This window comes from Pelophylax lessonae (genome assembly GCF_965119305.1).
Source record: "Pelophylax lessonae genome assembly, chromosome: 1".
NCBI classification, from domain to species: domain Eukaryota; kingdom Metazoa; phylum Chordata; class Amphibia; order Anura; family Ranidae; genus Pelophylax; species Pelophylax lessonae.
The window spans coordinates 816,186,527-816,210,561 of record NC_138768.1 but is presented as its reverse complement, the minus strand read 5'-3'; the positions used below and the strand labels follow the sequence as shown (position 1 = coordinate 816,210,561).

Genomic DNA, 24,035 nt, shown 5'->3' with positions numbered 1-24,035 from the left:
TTGGGCTGTCCCCAGAAAATTAATAGAGGGGAAATCTTCCAACGAGGACACTAGTTCTGGTGACCTGGGGGTCCCCAATAGATTCCCTTAATTTGCCATAGATTTTCTCCCACTTCCTGTTTGGCTATAGGACAGAAAGTGGAGAGAAATCTCCGCAATGGGACACAGGTGGGAAAAAATAAAAATAAATAAACCTTACAAGGGGTTACGACCCTCCCTTTCTCTATCCAAAATAATCTGAAAAAAGTTTTGCCTATAGTTTTACTTTATTATGACTATAAGATAAATCCACCAGTACTGTAGATCTAGACCATCACTAGATACCTATGAATCGCTGGACATTAATGGTGCTTTTCCACTGCATGGAACCGAACGGTACGGCTCGCTTTTTTGCTTTTCCACTGCTGGTGCCGCATGGTACGGTGTAGGAACGCTTGGGTACGGTATGGTATGGTACGGCAGCGCTTTTCCACTGCATGGAACAGAACGGTACGGCTCTGAAAAACAGTACCTACTCGATTGTGGTTCCAAGCGTACCGTACCGGTACTAAATTCCACAACCCCTCCCATGCAGCCTGATTGGTCCTCACTACAAGGCAGTGATTGGTCAATAATCATCACTGTCATTGTTTATGTGGCAGTAGAGGCGGTGCAACCACAGAGTAATCCTGCCCACTACTTATCAGTACTATAAACAGTGGAAAAGCAAACCATACCGTACCGTACCGAACCGTTCCAACACCGTACCATGCGGTACCAGCAGTGGAAAAGCAAACCGGGCCAAGCAGGGCCGAGCCGGTACTTGCAGTGGAAAAGTGCCATTAGATCTGTCCAGTACAGCATTATATTCTTTTCACTTCTCTCCAAAAATGTGTAACTAAAATGGGCAGAAATATTACTTATTAACAGTATATCTTTATGCTGCCACCATGAGGGCCAAGGCATGAGAACTTGAGGACTTGCCTTTTAATACGGTTTGACATGTTTTATTTTCCAGGTACCCTATGAGACGCTAAACAAGCGCTTCCGGGCGGCACAGAAGAACATTGACCGAGAGACAAGCCACGTAACTATGGTTGTGGCGGAACTGGAGAAGACTTTGGGCAGCTGCCCTGCTGTAGACTCTGTAGTTAGCCTGCTGGACGGGGTGGTGGAGAAACTGAGTGTCCTAAAGAGAAAGGTAAATCTTTCTTCCTTTTTTTTTTCTTTTTTTTTTACATTCAATGTGTTTATTTAAGGTTATGAAAAAGGTTACATATTCCTTAAATGGAATAAAAATATGGTAAGAATAAACATAGTAACAAGTAAAGATAAAGTAGTCAGTGACATACAAGGTAAACCAATACATTCCTAAGGCCTCTTTCACACGGCCACTCCGGTTTTTTGCTCCGCTGCGGGACTTTTTTTTTTTTTTTTTTTCACGGAGCGGATGACACTTGTGTCATCCGCTCCGTATGTCCGCATATCATCCCATCCGTTTGCGGATGATATACGGACATAATGTAAGTCTATGGACATTGCGGATGTCAGCGGATGACACCGCTGACATCCGATTTTGCTTCCTTTCTGTTTTTTGAACGGAGTAAAAATAGGGTTCTGTTCCGTTCCAAAAAACGGAACAGAACTGAAAGGAAGAAAATCGGATGTCAGCGGATGGTATTCCGCTGACATCCGCAATGCCATTGACTTACATTATGTCCGCAAATCATCTGCAAAAAAAATAGGATGATTTGCGGACATACGGAGCACCTGTGTGAAAGGGCCCTAAGTAAAAATTATCTGGTACATATCGATGGGTCAGGTGTTAAGGTAGTATGGTTGTGACTGGATAAACTGAATGTAGGTTAAGATTTTAAACTTGTTAGTCTTATCAAATTTCAAACACCCTAAACATATACCATCGTAATGTATATTATAGGTAACTTAAATGAAAGCGATTTAATCGTTTGGAAGAGAAGAAGAGGAGAGGGAAAGGTTACATGAGAGGAATAGATTAAGGGGAAGAGAATAGAGGTGACCAAATAATAGTCATTATCCTTCAATAAGTGATCATATGATTAGAGCAATTTGTGCATTTGTTTGATTCATCCGCTGCTTAGGTCTTTGGATGGGATACCTTATGGCTACATGAAGTGAAAAGGAGTCTGTTTTCTAGGAGTATGTGATAGGAGGGAAGTATATGTACTTGAGTATCGGAACGTAAACCAGGGGGTCCGAGTTTTGTGGAAACGTTCGACCTTGTCAGTTGCTTGGGCCAAGGTTTCTTTAATTTCACAGATCAGAGACACTCTATGTAGCCACTCTTGTATAGATGGTGCTTTGGTCAATTTCCCACAAAATCGGTATAGTTGACTTGGCTACATTAAGGAAATGCCTCGATTAGAGAATATTGGTATTTTTTATTTGGAAAATAAGAGATATGAAGCAGGCAACACGCTGCGTCTAATTTCCATTTTGTTTCCGTGATTTGATAAATGGTATCTTTTGACCTTGGTCCAATATGAGGACAATGCATGACACTGCCACCAAATATGGAGTGACCCCTTTGTCGGTCTGACACCGCCAGCATATGTGTCTGGGGTGTCTGGGTACCATTTGTTAATTTTTAACGGGTGTAGCGTACCACTGAGTGAGTAATTTGTATGCCGTCTCTTGTGTTTTCATGCTCAAGGAGCATTTATGTGCTAGAAGGCATGCCTTTTCCCATTGTTTATCAGTGATTTCAAAACTTAGGTCTTTTGACCAACTCACCTTGAAGCCATCTGAGGTGGAGACTGAGGCTTTTTGTATCCAGGAGTATGAGAATGATGTGGTCTTTTCTAGTGCATTTCCCTGAAGGCAGACCGACTCCATTTCAAAAAGACCTCTTGTGAAGTTACTTTACCTAGAGCGGTCTATGATATGTGATATAGTTATGTATCTGTCTATAAGTCCAGAAGTTTAGTCGCAGGGTGTTCAGGTCTAGTACCAACGTTTCAAGCTTTTTTATATGGCCATCTGAAAAAACATTCTTTGCTAGAGGAGGGTTTATTGAATTAGGTGTCTTAAGGTATGGGTTGTTAAAACCAGGATGGAAATAGAGGTTTTCCCTCAAGGGGGTGAGGGGGCTCAGGTTTGTTGAGATGGTCTTGAACCTAGTTAGGTTGTGAAAGATTGTTAGGGTGGTCCCAATTAGGGGGTGGTGTTTAAGTGACTGTGGGTAACTGGGCCGCAGTCACTGGGCAAGAACCTTAGGAATTGGGCTCATACCAGACTCGAGGGCGACCCTGTCTTTTGAGTCACTGTGACAGTGCCAGTCAATAACTCTTGCAATGTGTGATGCATAATAGTAATTTCTGAAGACAGGGAGTACCATCCCACCTAGTTCTTTTGGTCTAGTCAACAATGAGAATTTGATTCTAGTGATCTTGTGGGCCCAGATAAATTTGCGTTGTATTGACTGCGAGGAGTTAAAGAAGGACATAGGAATTTTAATAGGTAGTGTACGAATCAGGGTAACTTCGGGAGAACAGTCATTAGGAGAATGGCTGCCCTGCCAAACCATAACAAATGTTTGGTATGCCAAGTCTCTAAATCTTGCTCAATGTTTTTAAAGAATGGTAGAAAATTGCGATGGAATAATGATGGCAAGGTGGGTGTCACCCATATCCCCAGATATTTAAGTGAAGAATCTCACTTAAAGGAACAGTTATCTTGGGTCTTTTCATAAACTGTGCCAGGGAGAGAGATATTCATCGCCTCCGATTTTGAATAATTTATCTTAAAGTTAGAAACATATCTGTAAGTTGCAAATGTTTGAATTAAATTGGGAATTGTTATATGTGGGTTAATCAGAAAAAATAATAAATCGTCGGCATAAGCTTCTATTTTAATATCTCTGTTTATTGCTTGAAAACCATGAATTGAACTCTCAGCATTTATTCTTCTGATGAATGGTACAGAAGATAGGATAAATAGAAGGGGGGGAGCGGGCATCCTTGTCTAGTTCCATTTGTGATGATGACTTTTTCTCTGAAAGGTTGCCGTTAATTTTGCTGATGGATTATTAGGAGGCCTCTTTCACACGGGCGTTCCACATGTCCGTTTTTCATCCCATCCGTTTGCGGATGATAAACGGACATAATGTATGTCTATATAAATACGGATGTCAGCGGATGACCATCCGCTGACAACCGTTTTGCATCAGTTCCGTTCAGTTCTGTTTTTTTTGAACAGAAGAGAACCCTATTTGTTCTTCTGTTTAAAAAACGGAACGGACGCAAAAACGGATGTCAGTGGTTTCATCTGCTGACATCCATCTTTACATAGACATACATTATGTCCGTTTATCATCCGCAAACGGATCGGATGATAAACGGACATACGTAACGGACACTCCAATGTGTCATCCGTGTCCGCAAAAAAAAAAAAGTCACTGATCAGAGGAAAAAAACTGAACGCCCGTGTGAAAGGACCCTAAAGGGCCGATATCCAAGCCACCATATGCGATCCCAGTCCAATATATTTGCAAGTTTCCAACATGTAGTCCCAGGCTACTCGATTGAAGGCTTTCTCTGCATCCATAGACAAGAGCAAGCCCTCGATCTTTCGTGCTTGAGCCATGTGGATTAAATTGAGAGATTTGGTGACATTATTTTGGCTTCTCTGCCTGGCATAAAGCCAGCTTGTTCAGGGCCTATTATGTGATGTAGTAGGGGTCGCAATCTTATGGCAAAGTTTTTAGCCAATAGCTTCGCATCAAGGTTTAGGAGAGAAATAGACCTATAGTTTTTACATTCTGGTGGATCTTTGGTTTGGGAATTTAATAAATGCGGCTAAAAAATCAGGAGGGACTGTTTGATGTTTTGACAATGTATTCAGGGCTTTCCTGAGAGGGTATGTAAGAACTGACAACAAAGTCTTGTAGTAAATGGATGTGAAGCCATCTGGGCCTTGGCTCTTTCCAGGTTTTAACTCTTCGGTAGCCTGACTGACTTCATTCGGTTCAATGGGTCTTTGTAGATTGATAGTTTCTGCTTTGTTTAGTGTGGGAAGGGTGCTTTTAGATAAATAATCCTAAATAATGTTAATTCTGTCACCGATTAGGTTTGCTTGTTTGTGTTGTTTTGGGAGGTTATACCGTTTTTTGTATGTAATATGCGTGAAAGTGGTCAGCTATTTTATCTGATGTAATGTCCAACTTCCCCTCTTGGTTTTTAATTCCCATGATATTATGGTTAGCCTTGTGGTCGCTCTAGCTAAAAATTTACCAGCTTTATCTCCAGACTCATAATAGATTTTTTTCCGGGAAAAAAGTATGCATTTCGCCTTAGTTTCTAGTATCTGCTGGAGATTCTTCCTAACCGTTAGTAAATCTTCTGCATGTTGGATAGTCAAGGAATGTTTATGTAAAAGTTCTGATTTGGAGATTTTGTCGATTTTTTTTTTAAGTATTTTAATTTATTTTTCTCTTTACATTGGGTCCCCAATTTAATCAGTTCACCTCTAATAGTACATTTGTGTGCTTCCCAGACCATCAAGGGATCACTGTCTGATGTTTCATTTTCTTTAAAGAAGGAGATCTGATATTTTGGGGAGTAAGGTAGGATTTGTTAGTAAAGAAGAGTTTAGTTTTGAAGTATTGGAGCCCATTCAGACTAGCGCGACATGACTTTGGGGGGCGACCTGTGAAGTCGCGTGCACCGCGACTTCGGTGCGACTTGCAGAGACTTCACATAATGGAAGTCTATGCAAGTCGCCTCCAGGTCGCCCCAAAGTAGTACAGGACCCTTTTTCTAAGTCGGAGCGACTTGTGTCGCTCCTATTGGAACGGGTCCTGTGCTAATCAATGGACAGCGACCGAGCGTGACTTATCAGGATCACAAGTCGCCTGACAAGTCGCGCTAATGTGAATGGGCTCTTAGATTTAGGGGAGTTTGTAGTCAAGTCTATGGTTAAAGATATAGAGGCATGATCCGATATGGACTGTATGCCAATGTGGGCTTCTGCAATTGTTGGTACGTCTCTTTGGGTAATAAAAAGATAATCGATACATGAGTATCCATTGTGTGGAGTAGAAAAAATGGTGTAATCCCTATCTTCAGGGTGAAGGAAGTGCCATGCATCTATGAGATGCAAGGATTGTAGAAGTGACTTGATTCTCTTAAGAATTTTATATGTCACACAAGTTTTGCCATTTGAAGTGTCAAGGTCGGGATCCAGGGGGATAATTGAAGTCCCCTCCCAAAATGATACAACCTGATGCTAAACCTGATAGTTCCTTGATAACACGGTTACAAAGGGTAATATAAGAAGAGTTTGAAAAATAGACATTGGCCAGTGTTATTAATGTTTCTTTGTATAATCCTTTGATAAATAAGAACCTACCTTCAGGGTCCGTCAATTGTTCTGTCAGTTCAAAGGAGGCTTCCCTGCTGATCAGTATCGAAACCCCTTTTGATTTTGACGAATTATTGGTGGAATGAAAAGCCCTTATGTAAAAGGAGTTGGTCAGTTTAGGGGGAATGATGTGTTTTAAAGTGTGTCCACTGAAGGAAGACAAAATGTGGCCTACCTTTATTGAATTCTTCTTACGAAGGTGTAATGCACTAAAGTAACGATAATAGTAACAAGTAACTCACTTAAAAGGTCATTAACAACTCCTAGCCCTAAACAATCAAAATAATAGCTGGTATACAGTATCTCACAAAAGTGAGTACACCCCTCACATTTGTGTAAATATTTTATTATAGCTTTTCATGTGACAACACTGAAAAAATTACACTTTGCTACAATGTAAAGTAGTGAGTGTACAGCTTGTATAACAGTGTAAAGTTGCTGTCCCCTCAAAATAACTCCTCACACAGCCATTAATGCCTAAACCGCTGGCAACAAAAGTGAGTACACCCCTAAGTGGACATGTCCAAATTAGTCCCAATTAGCCATTTTCCCTCCCCGGTGTCATGTCACTCGTTAGTGTTACAAGGTCTCAGGTGTGAATGGGGAGCAGGTGTGTTAAATTTGGTGTTATCGCTCTCACTCCCTCATACTGGTTACTAGAAGTTCAACATGGCACCTCGTTGCAAAAAACTCCCGGAGGATCTGAAAAAAGAATTGTTGCTCTACATAAAGATGGCCTAGCCTATAAAATGACTGCCAAGACCCTGAAACTGAGCTGCAGCATGGTGGCCAAGACCATACAGTGGTTAAAAAGGACAGGTTCCACTCAGAACAGGCCTCGCCATGGTCGACCAAAGAATTTGAGTACATGTGCTCAGCATCCTATCCAGAGGTTGTCTTTGGGGAAATAGATGTATGAGGGCTGCCAGCATTGCTGCAGGGGTTAAAGGGGTGGGGGGTCAGCCTGCCAGTGCTCAGACTATACTCCGCACACTGCATCAAATTGGTCTGCATGGCTGTCATCCCAGAAGGAAGCCTCTTTTAAAGATGATGCACAAGAAAGCCCGCAAACAGTTTTCTGAAGACTAAGGACATAGATTACTGGAACCATGTCCTGTGATCTGATGAGACCAAGATAAACGTATTAGTTCAGATGGTACCAAGCATGTGGCGGCAACCAGGTGAAGAGTACAAAGACAAGTGTGTCTTGCCTACAGTCAAGCATTGTGGTGGGAGTGTCATGGTCCGGCACTGGGGAGCTACAGTTTATTGAGGGAACCATGAATGCCAACATGTACAGTGACATACTGAAGCAGAGCATGATCCCCTCCCTTCTGAGACTTGGCCAACATGATAACACACCTCCAAGATGACCGCTGCCTTGCTAAAGAAGCTGAGGGTAAAGGTGATGGACTGGCCAAGCATGTCTTCAGACCTAAACCCTATTGAGCATCTGTGGGGCATCCTCAAACGGAAGGTGGAGGAGCACAAGGTCTCTAACATCCACCAGCTCTGTGATGTCATCATGGAGGAGTGGAAGAGGACTCCAGTGGCAACCTGTGAAGCTCTGGTGAACTCCATGACCAAGAGGGTTAAGGCAGTGCTGGAAAGTAATGGTGGCCACACAAAATATTGACACATTGGGCTCAATTTGGACATTTCAACTTGGGGGTGTACTCCCTTTTGTTGCCTGTGGATTAGACATTTAATAGCTGTGTGTTGAGTTATTTTGAGGGGACAGCAAATTTACACTGTTATACAAGCTGTACACTAACTAATTTACATTGTAGCAAAGTGTCATTTCTCCAGTGTTGTCACACGAAAAGATAAAGTATTTTAAAAAATGTGAGGGGGTGTACTCACTTTTGTGAGATACTGTATTGACCCTGGCCTCTCTACAACCATCCGAATGACACCCGTGAGGTGAGGATAGACTGTAGGATCTCAATTGGGGTTTACTTCAGGGAGATCATGTCAAACAAATCTTATAGATTTTTTTGACTGGGTGACTAAAATAATAGACAGTGGAGGTGCAGTAGACATTGCATATCTAGATTTTAGTAAGGCTTTTGACACTGTCCCACATAGAAGACTTATCAATAAACTGTAGTCATTGAGCATGGACTCCCATATTGTTGAGTGGATTAGGCAGTGGCTGAGTGACAGACAACAGAGGGTTGTAGTCAATGGAGAACATTCAGAACAAGGTCATGTTACCAGTGGGGTACCTCAAGGGATCTGTACTGGGACCAATTTTGTTTAATATCTTCATAAGTGATATTGCAAAAGGTCTCGATGGTAAGGTTTGTCTTTTTGCTGATGACACAAAGATATGTAACAGGGTTGATGTTCCTGGAGGGAAACGCCAAATGGAAAAGGATTTAGGAAAACTAGAAGAATGGTCAGAACTCTGGCAACTGAAATTTAATGTGGATAAGTGCAAGATAATGCACCTGGGGCGTAAAAACCCAAGGGCAGAATATAGAATATTTGACACAGTCCTGACCTCAGTATCTGAGAAAAGGGATTTAGGAGTAATTATTTCAGAAGACTTAAAGGTGGGAAGACAATGTAATAGAGCAGCATGAAATGCCAGCAGAATGCTTGGATGTATAGGGAGAGGTATAAGCAGTAGAAAGAGAGAAGTGCTTATGCCGCTGTACAGAACACTGGTGAGACCTCACTTGGAGTATTGTGCGCAGTACTGGAGGCCATATCTCCAGAAGGATATAGATACTCTAGAGCGAGTTCAGAGAAGAGCTACTAAACTAGTACATGGATTGCAGGAAAAAACTTACCAGGAAAAGTTAAAGGACCTTAACATGTATAGCTTGGAAGAAAGAAGAGACAGAGGGGATATGATAGAAACTTTTAAATACATAAAGGGAATCAACTCGGTAAAGGAGGAGAGCATATTTAAAAGAAGAAAAACTACCACAAGAGGACACAGTTTTAAATTAGAGGGGCAAAGGTTTAAAAGTAATATGAGGAAGTATTACTTTACTGAGAGAGTAGTGGATGCATGGAATAACCTCCCTGCAGAAGTGGTAGCTGCAAATACAGTGAAGGAGTTTAAGCATGCATGGGATAGGCATAAGGCTATCCTTCATATAAGATAGGGCCAGGGACTATTCATAGGATTCAGATATATTGGGCAGACTAGATGGGCCAAATGGTTCTTATCTGCCGACACATTCTATGTTTCTATGTTTCTATGTTTAATTCCAGTCTAATCCTTCCTACCGCCTGAGTGGGAACCAGATGGTCACAGAGGGATCAGAGCCAATCAGGTTTTCCCCCCCTTTTTTCCTTTCTGCTTCCCCTACATGTCTATATTCCTTTCTTCATTTGTCTGGAGTTGACCAAGTGCAGCATATGAGTGTAACTGGATAATTATAAATCAGCTGGATTATTGGCCTCTTCAGACACACCTAAAAGTAACGTAAACCAGATAACTACGACATTAATTTAAAATGGAAGGAAGGAAGTCCTTTTTTTTAAAAAAAAAAAATAAATAAAAAAAGGGGAGCTACAGATTGGATAGTTGCTGATGTTACAGGTTGTACTCAGGTACTCAGGTGTCGCCGTGGCCTCTTGAGGACTGTGGTCTGGAGATCGGTTCTCCAGCAGTTGAGCCCTCTGGGTGGGAATGCTTCATCTTTTTGGTATATCTTTTGCCAGGAGAGGTGAATGGAGAGCATTGTGGCCTTCTTTCCAATAGTGACAATAGAAATTCTTAGTACCAATCAAGCAGTTCTACTTGGCCAAGTTGTAGTGCATCGCAAAAGTCTGGTAATTCGCTTGGGAAGCATAGGAGGTGTTGTCTACCATTGTATGTTGCGCATAAGGTGAATGGAAAGCGTCAGGTATATTTTAATTCCTTTTCAGCTTGTCCAGCAAGGGGTGTAAAGCTCTGCGATTCTTTAGCGTAATTTGAGATAAGTCCTGGAATAACATTATAGTCTCTCCGTTTGAAGATTATTTGGTCATTACGACGGGCTTTCCGAAGGATGTCTTTTAGTGCAAAGTTTTGTAGGCAGCATATTGTGTCACGTGGAGGAGCAGTATCAGGGCATCTTGTTCTTAGGGCTCTATGAGCTCTTACAAATTCAATCTCCATTTCTTCAGGTCTCTCTAACAGGCTATTGAATACTCTCTGGAGAGCTGGGATAATTTGGTCAGTTTCAACGGATTCAGGGATCCCTCTAACTCGGATGTTGTTGAGCATGCCTCGATTGTCTAAGTCTTCTAGATGCCTGTTCATCTCTATGAAGTGGAGTGCGTGAGTAGCAGTGAATTCATCTGAATTGAATTCAGTACTGAATTCATCTAGCTGCCGGGACTGCGTCATCTTGCTTCCGACCATGCTGCTGCGGGCCGGTTGTTGTGGCTTTAACAGATATGGTATGTTGCGGGAAGAAGTAGCAGCCAGTGAACGGTGGGTACAGATGTGGGGTGTATGGTGATTCTGTCTGCCCATACTCGAGTCTGAGAGGTGCCGGGATCATGCACTAGAGCCGTGAGTCTGTCGGAGCTCCCTCAGTATGCTGCCATCCATGCTGCATGCCAAGCCACGCCCCAAAAAAGGTAAATCTTTGTGTGAATAGCTTTTAACTTTTTATTTTACGTGTGTGTAAACCAATCAGCCATAACATTATGACCACCCACCTAATATTCAGTAGTTCCATCTTTTGCCACCAAAACAGCCCTGACCCATTGAGGCATGGACTCCAGTAGACCTCTGAAGGTATGCTGTGCAACACACTGCAATTCACTGTGTTCTGACACCTTTCTGTGGAAACCAGCATGATCTTTTTCAGCAATTTGAGCTACAGTTTTGAAGTTGCTCTGATCCAGTTGCTAGCCAATACAGTTAGGCCCTATATGTATTTATGTATGTATGTATGTATATTTATATATATGTGTGTGTGTGTGTGTGTGTGTGTGTAAAGCCAGCAACAAAGTGTGCTTTATAGTTTGACACTCGCCTCTGTAGTTCTAAATTTCATTGGATATTGGTGTAGGCCGCACAACTTTGTCAGTCTGTAAATTTACTGACAATGTGTTTAATAAAGTGGACCAACTTCTTGATCCTGCAAACACTTTAAAGTAGTACTAAACCCTCAGTGCCCGTTCACAGCAAAATAATGTGTTCCAGATCCGTTCTGGATGCATTTCTGTATGGTAGATTTTAATGATTTTTTTATGCATTTTTGACGCATATCCAAATGCATTCCAGATGCTTTTTTTCTTTTTTCCTGTTTTTTTCACTGTACTGCGGTCTGGTGCATTTTTTGATTAATTTAGTGCGACCTAGTACAGTTCTGTGCAGGAAAAAGCAGCATGTTGTACTTTGTTTTTTTTTTTCTATAACTGAAAAGCACTGGAACACTCTGCACTGGTGTGAACTATGCCATTGGAACCCATATAGTCTACTTTCCATGTGTTTCTAATGCAAAAAAAAAAAAAAAAAAATTCTTAATATGTATACCACAGCACTTGCAGTTTTTAACTGTTAATGCTGCTGGCTCCTACTGTCTCATTGATGCTTCCTTAAATTTCCAGTTCTCACAGGAGAGAGTTAACTATGGACCGCGTAGTCCGGAGTCAATCTGCAAACTTGGGCATGAAGAGGAGGAGGGAGTTGCAGGGGAGTGCCTTGCCATCCTGGGATATGGGGCTGTGTAATTCTATTGATGCACACACTCACAGTATAGGGAGACACAACTCCCTGCATGCAAGGGTGGCTCCATATGAGGCTGCAAACATAAAAGGAGCCACCCTGAAACTGGTAACCTGGGCCAGCAGTCATGGTGCCAGCTTAAACTGAGACATTGGCAAGGATTAGAAATATAAAGCAGCTGCATATTCAGTAAGTGATTAAAGCAATTGCTGAAAATGCTTAAAAGGAGTGTTTAATATCACTTTAAAGTTGAACTCGGGGCAGGAAAGTAAAGCTCTAGAATGACTAGTTTTTAGAGGATAAGTTCACCTTTGGAAATATGTTCTATGTTCCACCCGTTTATAGGGTGGACCATGTAACATATTCCCATTCCTGCAGTCTCTCCCAGATCCACTGCCTCTAGTGACAGCAAGCTGGGGATCTTCCCCCCAAACTCACTGTTATTCTGTGAATGGGAGAACTACAACTACCGACAGCCTTTGCGGCTGTCAGATTGTACTTCTCAATGAACTACCAGGGTGTTGAACACTCTAGGTCAGCCTTTCTCAACCTTTTCAACACAGAAGAACCCTTGACATAAATTTCTGATCTCAGGGAACCCCTGCTAAAAATTAAAAATCTACAACTCATGACACATTAGTGTGACAGTCAGTGGGAAGAATGCTCCTCACTCTTGTCATCATTGGGAAGAATTACCCCCTTACAGATAGCCAAAAGGAACAATGGTGTCATTGGAAACAGAAATTGCCCATTGCTCAAGGAACCCCTAGCAACCTCAGGAGGAATCCTAGGGTTCCACAGAACCCTGGTTGAGAAACCCTGGTCTAGGTAGTTCATTGTCTCTTCCTGTCAGTATTTAACTGCCTGACCCATACAAGGTACAAATAGACCCATACACTGACAAGTCTGCAGGAGTCCTGCATGGCACCCGTGAGCTGCTGATTGTGGGTGCAATGCTTTCCAGGCTCCTAGTAAAAAAAAAAAAAAGATAAATGCAAGGAGGAAGAGGAATATCCGATTGCCTCTCGGGGGATCAGGAAGGAATTTTTTCCCCTGCTGTAGCAAATTGGATCATGCTTTGCTGGGGTTTTTTTTTTCGCCTTCCTCTGTATCAACTGCAGGTATAGGATTGTGTACATGGGATTGTATGGTTGGGTTTTATTTTACTGTTTTTTTCTTTTTTTATTGGTTGAGCCAGATGGACTTGTGTCTTTTTTCAACCTGACTAACTATGTAACATTTCTTTACCTGCAAAAATATGTGCATTGTGTTTTTTTTTTATTAATATTTTTTTTTTTTTTTTTACAAAGATGAACTTTTTTTAAAGCAGAACTATAGGAAAAACTTTGTCAGATTTTCTTTTTTAAGGCTCCGTTCACATGTAGGCGTTTTGGGGTGTTTTTGGGGAGTTTTTCTGCTCTAGGATCAGCTCTCAAAACGCCCAGCAAGACAAATCCTATTCATTTCAATGGCCCCTGTTCACATCTGAGCGTTTTGACGCTGTGAGCAAAACGCCCAATGCTCAAAAAAGCTACTTTTTGGGCAGATTACAGGCGTTTTCCATTGGTCTCTATTCAATCTAAAAACGCCTGCACAAAAATCGCGGTAAAATCGCGGTTAAAAAAACGCGCGAAAACGCTACGCTCAGGTGTGAATGTAGCCTTATATTTACTATCTGTGTCACATTGCGGAGATTTCCCTTCACTTCCTGTCCCATAGCTAAACAGGAAAGGAGAGGAAATCCCTGCAAATAAAGGGAATTTCTTGGGGAGGTCTTCGAACGGGAACTCGTGTTCCCATTAGAAGGTTTCCTATCTATTACTTTTCTGGGCACAACCCAAAATGTAGGATTTCTTTTCATTTTCAATGATAATGGCAGAGAGGGTGACTCACCCTAACAAGGGCACAGATCGCAATAAAAACTGACAAGTTTTATAATCTCTCTTCATGTTATCCAATCCTAAAAAAGAAAAAAAAGGTTTTCCTTTAGTTATACTTTAAATATAGATGTTGTTCAGAGTATTGACACGGATTGTATTTTTGTTACAGAGACTAAATTTAAATTAGAATGACAGAACGTACTTTATTTACCCATCTCTGTTACCAGCATAACATATTTAATGAGTAAGACTCAGCCAGTGTTTCTTCAAAGACAACCTGTGATCTATTCTCGGGGTTTCCATTTTAACATAATCAGGGGAGTCTTCCTGTAATATCTTCTTCTCGGAAGGCTTAAACCACCAAGGTTGTTTTAATACAGATGACATTTGGCTACCGTATTTGAAATTTATTATCAGTCAGTCGTATGTTTTCTATATAACGGGGGGGGAGTACCGCGCTTTAAAGGTACCTTTTTAAAGCGCGGTACTACTCCCCCCGTTATATTGATCTGGATTGTGTGGTTACCATTAATAGTACCTGCAGCATTAAAGGTTTTAGGTGGGTACAATCATTAGACAGCGTGAGAATTACACACCCTTTTTGCATATGTTTTCTAGTTTATTTGAAAAAGGGACATAATTAAAAAAAATAATAATAATTTGAAAAGTACTGTAATTTTCACAGTTCTAATTTTCTCCAGCAGGGAAATCTTATACTTTGACCAATCCTTCAGAAAAACCCAGGGGGTTAGATTTTTTAGCAGAAATCATAAATAATTACCTAACCCGTGGATCCTGAAATGACACCTATTAAAATCAGTCTTTCTCCAGCATTAAGAGTGCTGAAGCCCAACTATAAGTATGGCTTTGCAGAGAATTTGAAAATAATTAGAGCCAAAGTTAAAGGTTATGTAGGAACGTTCTATCTGGATAAAAACGTGATATTGCGTTATGCTGACATTTTTAAAATTAAAATTTAATCTAACCCAAGAAGAAAAATGGAATATTGCAGCTTTCTAGTCCTTGTATGCGGTGGCTGCCTTCCATTTTTTTTTTTTTTTTGCAGGCTAAGAATATTCTCTGCAAGTACAGAAAAATACTTGTTTCCAGAGAGAAACCCTGTGTGCATGTACAGTGGATATAAAAAGTCTACACACCCCTGTTATAATGTCAGGTTTCTGTGATGGAAAAAATTGAGACCAAAGATAAATAATTTTAGAACTTTTTCCACCTTTAATGTGATCTAATAACTGTACAACTCAGTTGAACAACAAACTAAAATCTTTTAGGGGGGTAAGTAAAACTGAAAAACTAAAAAACTAAAATAATGTGGTTGCATAAGCGTGCACACCCTCTTATAACTGGGGGGATGTAGCTGTGTTCAGAATACAGCAATCACGCTCAAACTCATGTTAAATAGGAGTTAGTACACACCTGCCATCAATTAAAGTGCCTCTGATTAACCCCAAATAAAGTTCAGCTCTTCTAGTAGATCTTTCCTGACATTTTCTTAGTCGCATCCTACAGCAAACCCATGGTACGCAGAGAGCTTCCAAAGCATTAGAGGGATCTCACTGTTAAAAGGTATCAGTCAGGAGAAGGGTACAAAAGAATGTCCAAGGCATTAGATCGTCTAGGGAAGACGGTCATCAAGTGGAGAAAATATGGCACAACAGTGACCTTACCAAGAACTGGGACCTGGCAGTGGAACAACTCCCCCTTGCCTTTGCAGAACTGGAGGATCAGTTGGTCAAAGGGCTACAGTTTGTCTGTGACGCCTCTTTGGATGTGGCTCCCTTGATTTCTAGACTGTCTGTCTCAGCAGTGGTCCTGCGGCGTCTTGTCTGGCTGAAATGCTGTTCTGCTGACCAGGCTTCTAAGAAGGCCTAATCCGATCTTCCATTTGTGGGGGATCGCCTGTTTTGGAGCTTCCTTGGATGACATCATCAAAGGTCTCACAGGGGGAAAGAGTACTCTTCTTCCACAGGCTTCCAAGGGTAAGGAGCCGCGTCGCAGACAGGTCAGCTCACAAGCAGCCTTTTTGTCCCTCAGGGTCTCAAGACAAGGGCTCTAAGCGCTTCAGAACCTCCGCCAGGGGTTCTAAGAGGACCTGGTCTGGCAAGTCGAGAGCGAGTTCTGCCAGACCTGCGGACAAGGTTTCCTCTGCATGAAGGGGCGCTTTCACCAGTGTCTAGGGTGGGGGGACGTCTTTGCTGGTTTTTTGATCCGTGGACCTCCCTGATACTGGACAGGTGGGTCCACAAAGTAATTTGCTCTGGGTACAAGATCGACTTTTGATCTTATCCTCCAGAAAGATTATTTCCTTTCAACCTGTGCTTGTCCCCAGATCGTTTAGGGGCAGTGCAAGACTTGTTACTTCATGGGGTGATTGTTCCGTTTCGGACATCGGAACGTTTTTAAGGTTTTTACTCAAACCTGTTTACAGTTCCCTGGAAGGAAGGCAAGGTACATCCAATTCTAGACCCGAAGGCGCTAAACTGCTTTGTGCGGGTACAAAAGTTCCAAATTGAGTCCGTGCACACGGTAGTAGTGTCCCCACACCAGGGGGATTTCCTCGCTTCCATCGACATCAAGGACGCCTACCTTTACATCCCAATATGTGTCGGGCCTCTGATTTGCTGTGGGCGAGGAGCATTATCAGTTTGTGGCGTTACCATTTGGTCTTGCCTCCACTCCGCTGGTCATCACAAATCTTTGCCCCGGTGCAAGCATTGTTGCGTCAGCGGGGGATTGCGATACTGGGGTACCTGGACGATCTGCTTTTGCAAGCAGAGTGTCAGACTTCTCTTCTAGACAACTTGGAGCTGTGAACTCTGAGGGAGTTTGGTTGGATTCTGAATCTTCAGAAGTCTGCTCTGGTTCCATCCACCAGTATGGGCTATCTAGTTCTGACTTCAGAAATTGCAGGAGGCAATTCAGCTTCTGCTGTCCAGCAGATGGTCATCTCTTCAGACTTGCGGTTGCTGGGCCTGATGGTGTCTACCTTCAAGGCGGTTCCGTTTGCTCAGTTCCACACATGATCAAGAAGAGATCCTGGTAAAATGGAATAAAAATCCTCATTCTCTAGACAATCTGATCCTGTTGAGCCAGAGTACGAGAGGGTCCCTGGTTTGGTGGCTTCATTCCCCAGCACTTTGTCACCAAAAATCTTCTCTTCCCCTGTACTGGATGGTCGTCAACACAGATGCCAGCCTGTCCGGGTGGGGAGGTGTCCTCGGCACAAATTGTGCTCAGGCGGCCTGGACTCCGGAAGAGTCCAGGCTACCGATCACTGTACTGGATTTCTGAGTCATCAGACTTTGTCTGGATCATTGGACAATTCGTCTTTAGGGGTGTCCGGTACAAATTCAGTCGGGCAATGCAACGGCCGTGGCTTTTGTCAATCACCAAAGGGGCGCAAGAAGTGCCTTGGCGCCTCGGGAAGTAGCCGGTATTCTATGGTGGGCATAACGTTTAGTTCCAGCCCTCTCTGCTGTGTACATTCCAGGGTTGAAAAATTGGCAAGTGGGTTACCTCAGTAGACAGGCGTTTGACCAGGGGGAATGGTCACTTCATCTGGAGGTGTTTCATCAGCTGTGTCTCCAGTAGAGTACTCCTGAGGTGAATCCGTTGGCCTCTCGTCTCAACAGGAAAGTACAGAGGTTTGTAGCACGGTCATGGGATCCTCTAGCTGATGCCACAGACGCCTTAGTGGCTCCTTGGAGTTGGTATCGTCTGATTTATGCCTTTCCTCCTCTCAAATTTCTGCCGAGACTCCTGCCCAGGATTGAGGAAGAAGGGATTCCGGTCATTCTAGTGGCTCTAGACTGGCCTTGCCAGTTTTGGTACACGGATCTGGTATGGCTGGTCACCGATGCTCCTTGGAGACTTCCTCTCAGGGAAGATCTGCTGGCCCAAGGGCCAATCTTCCATTATGCTTTACATTCGCTGGCTTTAACGGCTTGGCTGTTGAAAGCCAGGTGCTGAAGCATAGAGGTTTGTCTGAATTGGTGATTCCTACACTCTTAGGAAATCTACCTCTAGGAAGAATTATCATCGCACTTGGTAGACTAAAGGCCCGTACACACGTACCGATCGTCGGCATACAAACGTCGGTGGACGAAGGATCTGCCGATTGTACGCGTGTTAGTATGGTGCCTCCGACAGATGTCTGCGCACAATCCGCGGACAAAAGTCTTTCGTGCAAACATGAAAATATTTGTATGCCGACACCAGAACGGACGATTGTTCGCCTGTCAGTACACAATTCGGCCGACAGACCGCAGATTTGCAAGACTGGGCATGCTCAGAAAATAGAAAACACAGGGAAAGTTAACCATTACATGACATCACTTCTGCAGTCGGCGGACAAAATTCTTGTGCTGTCCTTGTGCTGTCTTTGCACTTTTCAGCAGACACCGACATCCCGGGGAGAAAAGAGGAACATTTGTAAGCCGACCATCGGTACGTGTGTACGGGGCTTTACATTGCATGTTGTCAGTCTCTTGGGGTTCACCCTCATTCCTTTTCGGTGGTTAGGATCTCGGCTTTCCTCCAATGGGAGGTTGAGCAGCCCCTGGCCTTGAGTACCATCAAGGGCCAGGTTTCGGCCTTGGCAGTTCTTTTTCAACATCCATTGGACACACATTCCTTGGTGCGTACCTTTACTCAGGGAGTTTGACACTTGGCTCCTCCAGTGCGGTCTCCATTGCCGCCGTGGGATCTCAATTAGGTGTTGTCAGTTCTCCAGAAGCCACCTTTTGAAATATTTGGGAGGTTCCCCTGCTTACGCTGTCCCAGAAGGTGGCCTTTTTGATGGCTATTACTTCTGCGTGCAGGGTGTCGAAGCTGCCAACGCTGTCTTGGCGTACACACCTTACCTGTTGGTTCACAGGGATAAGGTAGTTCTTTGTCCATGTTCGTTGTTCCTTCCAAAGGTCGTCTCTGATTTTCATTTGAATGAAGACATTGTGTTGCCTTCCCTGTGTTCCGGGCCTCAGCATCCTAAGGAAATTGCCTTGCCTTCCCTGGATGTGGTTCAGCAGTCGGGGTGTACCTGGCAACTTTTAGGAAGTCAGAGTCACTATTTGTCCTCACGGATGGACCTCGCAAAGGGTTGGCTGCTTCTGCTGTGACCATTTCCAGAGGGATCAGACAGACAGTGACTCGGGCTTATTCCATTAAGGGTCAGGTTCCTCTTTTCCCTGTTAAGGCACACTCTACTCGGGCACTTAGTGCCTCCTGGGCCTTCCGTCATCAGGCGTCAGTGATGCAGGTTTGCAAGGCGGCTGTCTGGTCGTCTGTGCACGTGTTCACAAAGTTTTTTTATAAGGTGCTGTGTTGACATCTGTGGATGCTTCCTTTGGCCGCAAAGTTTTACAGGCTGCTGTTTAGAGGACTTGGTCCTCTTTGAGGGTGTTTTTATGTTTTTTTTTTTTTAAGGTGAGCTCCAGTTGTTTTATGGTTGAGCTTAATGTTACCTGGTTGGCTATATTTAGCCTTGGGAAGTATTTTTTCTTGCTCTTCCCACCCCTCATATTTTACACTGCTTTGGGATGTCCCACATAGTCAAGAAGATGAAGAGCTGTGTATGTCAATGATCGAAAGAGAAAATGGGATTTTATACTTACCGCAAAATCCATTTCTTTCATGTATCCTCTTCCATTGTTTTTCTATCTCAAACCACTGTCTTCTATGTCCCCCACCACTGTCCCCTCTATCCCCCACCAATGTAACATGGTCCGATTTTCCTCCACCACTGTCCCCGTATCCTACACCATAGTCCTACTATCCCCTCTATCCACCACCACTGTCATTCCACCAATGTAACACTGTCCACTGTTTCTCCACCATTGTCCACTTTATCCTCCTCCACTATCCCCACTATCCTCCACCACTGTCCCTGTATACTACACCACAGTCCCACTATCTCCTCTATCCCCCATCACTGTCATCTCTGTCCCCCACCGCTATCCCTATATTTCCCACCACTGTCTTTAGCTTATCTACCAGGTATCCCTGTATCCTCTTCCATTGTTCTTCTATCCACTACCACTCTCCCTCTATCCACTACCACTCTCCCTCTATCTCCCACCACTGTCGTCTCTGTCCCCCTCCACTGTCCCTCTATCTCTAACCATTGTCCCATCTACCCCCCACCAATGTAACACTGTCCACTCTTTCTCCACCATAGTCCACTTTATCCTCCCCCATTACCCCCTCTATCCTCCACCACTGTCCCCGTATCCTACACCACAGTCCCACTATTCCCTCCATCACCCACCACTGTCCTCTCTTTCCCCCACCACTGTCTCTTTATTCCACAAAACTGTCCTTATATTGCCCACCTCCTTAGATCCTGCATCAGTTATCCCTGTATCTTCACTCATTGTTCTTTTATCCACTACCACTGTCCCTCTGTCTCTAACCATTGTCCCCTCTATCCCCCACCAATGTAACACTGTCCGCTGTATCTCCATCATGGTGTTCATTTTATCCTCCTCCACTATCCCCTCTATTCCCCACCACTGTCCTTCTCTCCTCTCTATCCTTCCCCTTTGCCCCTCTATTCCCCACTACTGTCCCCTCTATCCTCCACCATGCTACCCTGGGCACAGATTCAGTTTAAAGTGACCCTGGCAGTAACTGCCATTTTAAAAATTCTAGTTATCTGTATCTGCCTAATGTCAGTATTTTGAGTGTCCGACTCAAAACAAGCTTATTATAAATGAGTGGCAGAAAGTATGTGAAATCCTCATCTCTAGAGTTGATCCAGGGCAGTGACTCCTAATGTATTGAAGCCAAATAATCAATATGATAGCTGGGAAAATAGCTATTTAGGAAGATATGGTCAGTAACGGAAGAATGTAGAATTCCCAAAAGAAAGTTAACAGTTCCTAGACATTCACCGTAAGTGTAATTCCTTCAATTTTTTCCTGACAACTTGGATGCACAATTACACAAATATTGGGGCATCCAAAAAATATAAACCAATGCCCAGGACTGTACTGTACCAAACCATGCACCCGATCTCCACAACTCTGGCAAACCCCAAGTGTGATTACAGCCTTATATTCCATTTACACTTCATTTTTCCCCCCACTGCCATTCCTTGGCGGCATTTCTTTACGCAAGCAGAATGTGAAGCGGGCTAACATCCAGTTAACAATGTGTGACTGCCATCCGAGCTCAGTGAATGAAAGAGACATCAAACCAATCACTGTGATTTACATGGATGCTGGTCGGAGCATGTTTGCTTTTCAATCCAGCGACCTGCAGACATTGATGAATTGGACTGCTATAGAGAGGCCTCCACACTCTCTGCGGAGCTCCTTCACAGCTTCTCAGCCTATGCATTTTACTGAACGCTCTATGAGGCTGGGTTTTTTTTTTCCTGCCCGTTATTGATGCTTCTTGTTGTAAAAAAAAAAAATCGAGATGACCCCATCGTTTTTAATAATGAATTTCTGATCTTTCCAGAAAGATATGTGAAATGGAAGTCGGGTTCAGACTTGTCCTGATAGAGTTTCCAATCCGTTCCCTGGCCACACATTTAAAATGACTCATTTTGCTTACCACCTTGTGATTAAATCTATAAAAATAGATGAACAAATGGCAGTGTGTTTCCTTGTAAGATTATATATATATATATATATATATATATATATATATACAGTATTACACAAAAGTGAGTACACCACTCACATTTTTGTAAATATTTTATTATATCTTTTCATTTGACCACACTGAAGAAATGACACTTTGCTACAATGTAAAATAGTGAGTGTACAGCTTGTATAACAACGTCAATTTGCTGTCCTCTCAAAATCTCAAAATGACTCAACACACAGCCATTAATGTTTAAACTGCTGGCAACAAAAGTGAGTACACCCCTAAGTTAAAATGTCCAAATTGGGCCCAATTAGCCATTTTCCCTCCCCGGTGTGATGTGACTCGTTAGTGTTAGAAGGTCTCAGGTGTGAATGGGGAGCTGGTGTGTTACATTTGGTGTTATCGCTCTCACTCTCTCTCATGCTGGTCACTGGAAGTTCAACATGGCATCTCATGGCAAAGAACTCTCTGAGGATCTAAAAGAAAGAATTGTTAAAGATTATCAAGATCTGATGAAGATGGCCTAGGGCAGGCTATGAGAAGATTGCCAAGACCCTGAAACTGAGCTTCAGCACAGTGATCAAGGCCATACAGCTGTTTAACAGGACAGGTTCCACTCAGAACAGGCCTCCCCATGGTCGACCAAAAAGGTTGAGTGCACGTGCTTAGAGTTGTCTTTGGGAAATAGATGTATAAGTGGAGCCAGCATTGCTGCAGAGGTTAAAGGAGTGGGGGTGGGGGGGGGGGGGGGTCAGCCTGTCAGTGCACAGACCATATGCCACACACTGCATCAAATTGGTCTGCATGGCTGTCGTCCCAGAAGGAAGCCTCTTCTAAAGATGATGCACAAGAAAGCCACAGACAGTTTGCTGAAGACAAGCAGATTAAGGACATGGATTACTGGAACCATGTCCTGTGGTCTGATGAGTCCTAGATAAACTTTTTTGGGTTATATGGCGTCAAGCGTGTGTGGCGGCAACCAGGTGAGGAGTACAAAGACAAGTGTGTCTTGCCTACAATCAAGCATGGTGGTGGGAGTTGAATTGAGGAAACCATGAATGCCAACATGTACTGTGACATACTGAAGCAGAGCATGATCCCCTCCCTTCCCCTCCCTTCAGAGACTGGGCCACAGGGCAGTATTCCAACATAATGACCCCAAACACACCTCTAAGATGACCACTGCCTTGCTAAAGAAGCTGAGGGTCAAGGTGATGGACTGGCCAGGCATAAACCCTATTGAGCATCTGTGGGGCATCCTCAAACAGAAGGTGGAGGAGCGCAAGGTCTCTAACATCCACCAGCTCCGTGATGCCATCCTGGAGGAGTGGAAGAGGACTCCAGTGGCAACCTGTGAAGCTCTTGTGAACTCCATGCCCAAGAGGGTTAAAGAAGTGCTGGAAAATAATGGTGGCCATTTAAAATGTTGACTCTTTGGGCTCAATTTTGATATTTTGACTTGGGGTTGTACTCAGTTTTGTTGCTAGCGGGTTAGACATTAATGGTTGTGTGTTATTTTGAGGGGACAGCAGATTTACGCTGTCATACAAGCCGTACATTCACTACTTTACATTGTAGCAAAGTGTAATTTCTTCAGTGTTGTCACATGAAAAGATATAATAAAATATTTACATAAATGTGAGGGGTGTACTCACTTTTGTGAGATACAATGTGTGTGTGTGTGTGTGTGTGTGTATATATATATTACTGTGTGTGTGTGTATAATATTACTGTGTGTGTGTGTGTGTGTGTATAATATTACTGTGTGTGTGTGTGTGTGTGTGTGTGTGTATAATATTACTGTGTGTGTGTGTGTGTGTATAATATTACTGTGTGTGTGTGTGTGTATAATATTACTGTGTGTGTGTGTGTGTGTATAATATTACTGTGTGTGTGTGTGTGTGTATAATATTACTGTGTGTGTGTGTATAATATTACTGTGTGTGTGTGTGTGTGTGTGTGTATAATATTACTGTGTGTGTGTGTGTGTGTGTGTGTGTGTGTGTATAATATTACTGTGAAAAAGTTTTAGGCAGGTATGAAAAAATGCTGTAAATTAAGAATGCTTTCAGAAATAGAAGTGTTAATAGTTTATTTTTACGAATTAACAAAATGAAAAGTAAATAAACAGAAGAGAAATCCAAATCAAATCAATATTTAGTATGACACCCCCCTTGCCTTTAAATCGGCATCAGTTTTTCTGTAGATGTTGGCTGCCTCAACTCCTTCTGTCTCTTCATGTAATCCCAGACAGACTCAATGATGTTGAGATCAGGGTTCTGTGGGACCAAACCATCGTTTTCAGAACCCCTTGTTCTTCTTTACTCTGAAGATGATACTCTTAATGATATTGGCTGTATTTTTGGGGTCATTGTCCTGCTGAAGAATAGATTTGGGGCCAATCGCACGCAAGGTGTAGTTAATTTTAATCAAGTCGATTTAAATCCCAATTTAAATCCTGATTTAAATCACTAGTAAAAAGG

The 24,035-nt window shown here is 42.9% G+C and overlaps 1 protein-coding gene across 1 annotated transcript in view; it reads left to right on the top strand.

Annotated features, from left to right (window-relative positions):
- The window catches only part of MAEA (macrophage erythroblast attacher, E3 ubiquitin ligase), a 168,856-nt gene that overhangs the window by 34,840 nt on the left and 109,981 nt on the right, over positions 1 to 24,035 (top strand). Inside the window, exon 2 of the mRNA XM_082247533.1 lies at positions 998 to 1,180. Within this exon, the coding sequence (XP_082103659.1) occupies positions 998 to 1,180 (183 nt within the window). The remainder of the gene's footprint in view (positions 1 to 997; positions 1,181 to 24,035) is intronic.